Raw genomic sequence first — 7,143 nt, forward strand, 5'->3', positions numbered from 1 at the left:
CCCAGGTCCACCCTTACCCTCCTATCCCTTCCAAACTTCATGCCTTCTCTATTTATCTATAAATATTTATGTATAAATATTGTAAAAGCCAATATCTATTAAAGTATCATTCATTGCTCACATTTTTATTTCTAGTATTAAAACAATTCTCAAAGGCTTTCATTTGTATGCATCAATGTTTTATTTTAATTCATAACTGAAAACAAAACAGTTGATTCCAGAAGCATCTGAGAAATAGAGCTGTATCATCAATGGGAAAAGACTATCAAAATCAGATTATTAAGTTAGATTTGAGTGATTAGAATTTTATAGAAAATAAAACCATACCATCTATAGTTTTGTCAGTTGTGGACTTTGATAGTTGTGTTATAGTTCCCAAAGAAGTCACAGAAGGGGCAAGTAGGATTACTACAAAATGCACTAGCATGAAACAAATGTATCCATTCTTTTGCCTTTTCTGAGACTGAGACAAATTTTCCTCTTATTTTTTCAAATCATCTTTGGCTGCAAATTTTGGATGCATCCTCTGATTGTTCAGTCGACTGTCATTGCTACCATGATGTGTCTGTGTAATCATAATAAAGTATAGAAGAAGAAGGACCAATGAAACATCCCCAAGCTTCTGGTGAGAATGTGGCAATGCATACTGGAGCCTTCAACAGTTGCATTTTTTATGATTCCTTGATATTTCAACTACAGAAGTATAGTATAAAATTTTCCACTGTATTTTTGTTTTAGCAGGAAGGAAGGAGTAAAAGAGAAGTTGAGCATTTGTTTTGGCAAAGCTCTTTAATATAACTTTAAAGTTTGCACTTTCCCATAGAAATATTAAAAATATCTCCTTTAGAAGACTATTATCATTAGAGCTAAGTAACATTCCATTATAAATATATATGTATATATATACCAAATTTTTATTATACATTCACCTGTTGGCTCTAGTTCTTTGCTATAGTGAATAAAGCAAGATAAACATAAAGGTACAAAGATTTTTATGGTAGGGTATGGAGTTTCCTGGGTATATGTTCAGGAGTGAAACAGCTGAGTCATATGGTAGTTCTATTTTTAATTTTTGAAAAATTCCAAACTGATTTCCACAATGGGTACCTTAATTTATACCTCCACTAACAGTGAATCAAGGCTGCTTTCTCTCCACATCACCTTCAACTTTTCAACTTATCAGATTTGTTTTTTAATGATTTTTTAAAAAATTTATTTTATGTATGTACACTGTAGCTGTCTTCAGACACACCAGAAAAGGGCATCAGGTCCAATTACAGATAGCAGTGAGCCACCAAGTGGCCACTGGGAATTGAACTCAGGACCTCTGGAAGAACAGTCAGTACTCTTAACCTCTGAGCCATCTCACCAGCCCCTGGATAGTAATTAGCCCCTTTATGAGGTGTAGCTGGTAAGGATTTGTCTCTTATTCTCTGGACTGTATGTTAACTGATGGTTGTTTCTCTTGCTGCACAATTTTTTTTTCATATAATCCCATATTTTGATACTTGGGGTTAGTTCCTGTAGTGTTGGAGTTCTATTTTAAAAGTTCTTGCCTGTACTGATATCTTGAAGGGTATCTTGTGTGTTTTTTTTTTCCTCAAAGTTTCAGTGTTCCGGGTTTTAAATTAAAGTTTAAATGAAGATAAAATTTTCTGGAACATAGTCTTAGAATGCATATTATTAAATGAGGTCATATAATCTCAGAAAGAAAAAAATCTGTATGTTTTCTCTCATATGTATAATCTAGCCAATAGTGTGTATGTATGTATATGTATATGCATACACACACACACACACACACATATATATATATTAGATATAATGTACATTTGGGTACAGTATAACATGAAGAAAAGAGAACATGAAAGGCTAAATATAAGGGGACCAGGAATGAATGAATGTAGTTAATGGACATGAGTTATTTAAGAGGTTATAAAGCTAATAGTTTTTCTAGTTCTGATTCTGTTATGGATTTTTTTGGGGGGTTGGTAGTGCATAACTTATATTGATAACTGAAAGTATAAAATTTAGTGTGGTGCTTCACAGCTTTCATTCCAAATGTTGAAAGTTAAATTTTCAGAAAATTCAGAATAAATAATTTGGAAGTAGGGTGATATATGATTGTATTCTTTTAAATAAAATGATGGTAGTATAAACAATGTGTAATGTAATGTAGACGCCTAAGAGGGATGGTAGTCTTGAATTGGTGAAGGAATATCCTTGTAGTTTGAATAAGAATGGTCCCCACAAGCTCATAAAATTGAATGCTTAGTCATCAGTGGGGACACTACAGAGAAAGATTAGGAGAAGTGGCCTTGTTTGAATGGGTATGGGCATGTCGAAGGAATGTGTCACTGGGGGTAGTATTTGAAGTTTAAAAAGCCCAAGTCAGTCCCAGTGTCTTTCTCTTCCTGCTATATCTGTGGACCCAGATATAGAACTCTCAGCAACTTCTCCAGCACCATGTCTGTTTGTGTGCCACCATGTTTCCCACAATGATAATGGACGAAACTTTCTTAAACTATAAGTAAGCCCTGATTAAATGCTTTCTTTTATAAGAGTTGCCATGGTCATGGTGTCTCTTCACAGCAATAAAACATTAAGACAATCTTTGAGCTGAGGAAGGGGAACAAGCAGGTGATGCAGAGGCTACCTCAGTATTGCTGCTGGGCCTCACATCCTAGAATCTCAAGTCTCAGAGCAATTTGGTGCTCCCAGATCTGGGGGTGAATTCGAAGATAGCGAGTGAGTAATGGTGGGTCTAGAGAATTCACCATAGGTGTGGATGAGTCCCGATTCCCTTGAAAAACCTGAAAGAGGATAGACAGCATGTATTAACTGACTGACAAGAAAAATATACCATTTATAACACCACATTCTTGCTAGAAGCTTCAAGTTAATTAGCCCCCTGCTTGGTCAGTCACTCATTCATGGTTTCTCTTTCTCATGACCCTTTCTCCTCTTTGGATCTGTCACAATGCTTATCAAAACACACAAGCTGAAATTACTTTCCTAGGGAGCTTCTTAAAACTACTGAGGCTTGGTCTATCTCTTAACCTAGAAATGTCAATTTAATTGGTTCTCTCACTTTGGCCCCCTTAGGGAATACCTAGAAAAAGCTTCTCAATATGTAAACCTAGAGGTGCCACATTCCTGCTTAAAATCATCTATGATGGGGATGGGGATGGTTTAGTGGTTAAAAGCACTGACTACTTTTCCAGAGGACTTAGGTTCAATTTCTAGCAACCACAAGCAAACTCTCACTGTTCGTAACTCAAGTTCCAAGAGATTCACCATTCTTTTCTGGCTTCCTTGAGCACTGAATGCATGTGGTGCAAAGACACACACATAAGCAAAACATTCATACCTCCTTCCTCCAAAACAAAATCTTCCACAACACTTAGAATGAAATCCATACTCATTCTGACCTCCAAGCCTTGAAAGATATGGTCTGTGGCCACTCTGATCTCACCTCCCACTACTTTCCCCCTATTTTACATTATAGACACAATTGTCTTGTTTAGTTATTGGATAGTGCCAACTCTTTATTTTTAATACGAGAACTCGTGGTATTCTTCTACTCAGAAGTCTTTTATCCCACTGTTTCCTCCTTTTTGATCTGTTATTTTTATCTTTCATGTCTCAGTATAAATGCCACATCATTAGAAAACTTTTCCTTCTCTAAAATATGGTTCCTGTTTATCCTAAATCTGAAATTCTTTTTTGTTTCTCTTGTAACATTTTTATAAAACATAGCATATGGAACCTAATGCACATATCTTATACAGCAACTTCCTTTGAGATAAAACATTCCATCATGGAATAAAGCTTGTTAAGACATAGAACCCTTTAAAGGGACACAAAACAGTCCATTCTGATGGGAAGCTTATTAAGATCAAGAAATAAACATCTTAATCACTTCAGGAAGTCCATGAAACTGACCAGATTCACTAGGATCTTCTATCTCTTAAGAGTATATAAGTAGTAGAGACAACTGAGAAGTCAAGTTGTCTGGAAAAGACTCAGAACAACTGAAATGCTTAGATAGATTACTTTACAATCTATTGAACTGTCTGCAGGTTGTGCAGTGTGCTCCAGGTTTCCAGCTTTTATGAGTTGTCACCATGCTGGGATGGGCTTTGGCAGTGCAGCTATCTTTGAGTTGTTCCTGTTCTTGCAAGTAACCTCCCACCCAGACTCCTGTGATTAATTCCAATAAAACTCATGGTTCACCAAGCTGGACTTTGGTAGTATTTTCATTTTGGTCTATCATCAGCTCTCTAACTGTGATGAGTAGACATTTGTTTATATCTCCCCAGGAATAATGTCATACAACAATGTAGTATGGCAAATATACTGTAAGTATTTGTTGCATTAAAGTCTATGTGATTGATCAAACTTTTGAGAAACATTAAAGTTCCAGATTTGGAATTTCTTCAGGTTCAATTTTATGATATATCTGGAGGTTTGGTCATCTTTCATTAGACACAACACTTATGTCTTCTTAAATTTTTAATGATAAAAATTACATTCATAGAGGAATTGAAAGAATGATATAGTGAACATGCTTAAGTCCTTCATCTACTTATCAATTATTAGAATGAAAATATATATATATATGCTTTCCTTCCATTTCTTTAACAAGATTATTTTGTTTAATTATGTGTATACATTCATGTCTGTATAGGTATGAGCACATAGGTACAAGTACCTATGGAAGACAGAGGCATTGGAGTCCCTAGAGCTAGAGTTATATAAGGTTGTGAAATGCCTGGTGCTGGGAACTGAACTTAGGTACTCTGCAAGAGCAGCATGCACTCTAAACTGTTAATACATCTTTCCAGCTAGCTCCCTCCTTTTCTCTCTCTTCTTCTCTTCCTCCCTTTCTCTACCCCCCCCCACTTTCTGTACACACACACACACACACCTTTTTTCTTAAATAATTTGGAAATTACAAACATCATGGCATTTTTGCATACTAAATATTTCAGCGTGCAAAACCTATGAGGTCATTTTTTTATATACCACAGACTAACATTATTATGCCCAATAAATGTAGCATTAGTGCAATATTATCTACTATTTAAAATTTTCATTTATCATAATGGTATGCTACACAGACTGTGGGAGGGGACAGTGATCAGGATGTAAAGTGAGTAAATAAATAAATAAAAGGAAAAGATAAATGTACAATTAAAAAATCTAATAAAAGGCACACATTTACTTATATCACTTTAAATGTTCTTAAATCTAAAATAGGGAGATGAGAGGATAAGGCATTTTCTGTACAAATGTGAGGGCTGGAGTTCAGATCCCTTATACTCAAGTAAATATGAATGGATGTTTAGTCCATCTACAATCTCAACACTCAGAAGGCAGAGATAAGGTATATCCAGAGCAAGCTGGCTAGCTAGACTGGCTAGAATTGGTTATCTCTAGGGTAAGTAATACTGGACCCCTAATAAAGTAGAGAATAATAAAGGAAGATACCTAATATCAATTTTTGGTTTCTGTACACATGCACCCTACATAGGTGTTCACCCACAAATGTGAGCATACACATACCACATACACATATGCAAAATAAAAAATAAATAATGAATTCATAGTCTATGCTCTTTACATCCTTTGTGACACTGACATCTTTTTTTTAAAGATGTATTTATTCATAGGATCAGAGGTGAGGAGGATATAATGTCTGCCCCAACAATGGAAGTAAATGGGACCAGCAGGACCCAGGCACCCCGGAACTCTGCCTGACCAGTGCATGGGTTCCTTCCAGTCTGAGCCAGTGCCCTGAGCAGACTTTGGGCACAAACTCCACAGCCAGTCCCACAACAGCCAGAGGAAGCTCCACTCCCAGGCCCTCTAACACACCCAGGATCCCAGGATCCCAGGAGCTTAGTCACACCAGGATCTCAGGGTTCCAGAGGCAGCTTGACTCCCAGGAGCTCAACATACCCAGGATCTCAGGATCACAGGATCCCAGAATCACAGAGACAGCTGAATTCTGAGGAGTTCTAAAACAACCGGGGTCTTGGGAAGGACAGGCTCCACTCAGATATAGCCAGGGCAGGTATTACTAGAGATAATCAGATGGCAGGAGGCAAGCATAAGAACATAAGCAACAGAAACCAAGGTTACTTGGCAGCATCAGAACACAATTCTACCATAGCAAGTTCTGGACACACCATCACAGTGGAAAAGCAAGACCCGGATCTAGAATCACTTCTCATGATGATGATAGACTTTAAGGAGGTTATAAATAACTCTCTTAAAGAAATACAGAAGAACACAGGTAAACAGGTTGAAGCCCTCAAAAATCCCCTAAAGAATTACAGGAAAACACAGTCAAACAGGTGAAGGAATTGAACAAAACCATCCAGGATCTAAAAATGGAAATAGAAACAATAAAGAAATCACAAAGGGGGACAACCCTGGAGTTAGAAAACCTAGGAAAGAGATCAGGAGTCATAGATGTAAGCATCACCAACAGAATAAAAGAGATAGAGGAGAGAATCTCAGGTGCTGAAGATACCATAGAAAACACTGACACAACAAACAGTCAAAGAAAATGCAAAAAGCAAAAAGCTCCTAACCCAAAACATCCAGGAAATTCAGCACACAATGAGAAGACCAAACCTAAGGATAATAGGTATAGAAGAGAGTGAAGATTCCCAACTCAAAAATATCTTCAACAAAATTATAGAAGAAAACTTCTCTAACCTAAAGGAAGAGATGCCCATGAACATACAAGAAGCCTACAGAACTCCAAATAGACTGGACCAGAAAAGAAATTCCTCCTGTCACATAATAGTCAAAACACCAAATGCACTAAACAAAGAAAGAATAGTAAAAGCAGTAAGGAAAAAGGTCAAGTAACATATAAAGGCAGACCTATCAGAATTACACCAGACTTCTCACCAGAGAATCTGAAAGGTAGAAGATATCATACAGATGTCATACAGACCCTAAGAGAATACAAATGCCAGCCCAGGCTACTATACCCTGCAAAACTCTCAATTACCATAGATGGAGAAACCAAGATATTCCATGACAAAACCAAATTTACACAATATCTTTCCACACATCTAGCCCTACAAAGGATAATAGATGGAAAACTCCAACACAAGGAGGGAA

At 36.8% G+C, this 7,143-nt stretch overlaps 1 protein-coding gene across 1 annotated transcript in view; it reads right to left on the minus strand.

Moving 5' to 3' along the window:
* Positions 1-975: 975 nt before the first annotated feature.
* Positions 976-7,143, minus strand: part of F8 (coagulation factor VIII) — a 276,933-nt gene continuing 270,765 nt past the window's right edge. The window contains exon 26 of the mRNA XM_029473023.1: positions 976-2,813. Coding sequence (XP_029328883.1) covers positions 2,658-2,813 — 156 coding nt within the window. The 3' untranslated portion in view covers positions 976-2,657. The remainder of the gene's footprint in view (positions 2,814-7,143) is intronic.

Source organism: Mus caroli, chromosome X (assembly GCF_900094665.2).
Source record: "Mus caroli chromosome X, CAROLI_EIJ_v1.1, whole genome shotgun sequence".
NCBI lineage: Eukaryota > Metazoa > Chordata > Mammalia > Rodentia > Muridae > Mus > Mus caroli.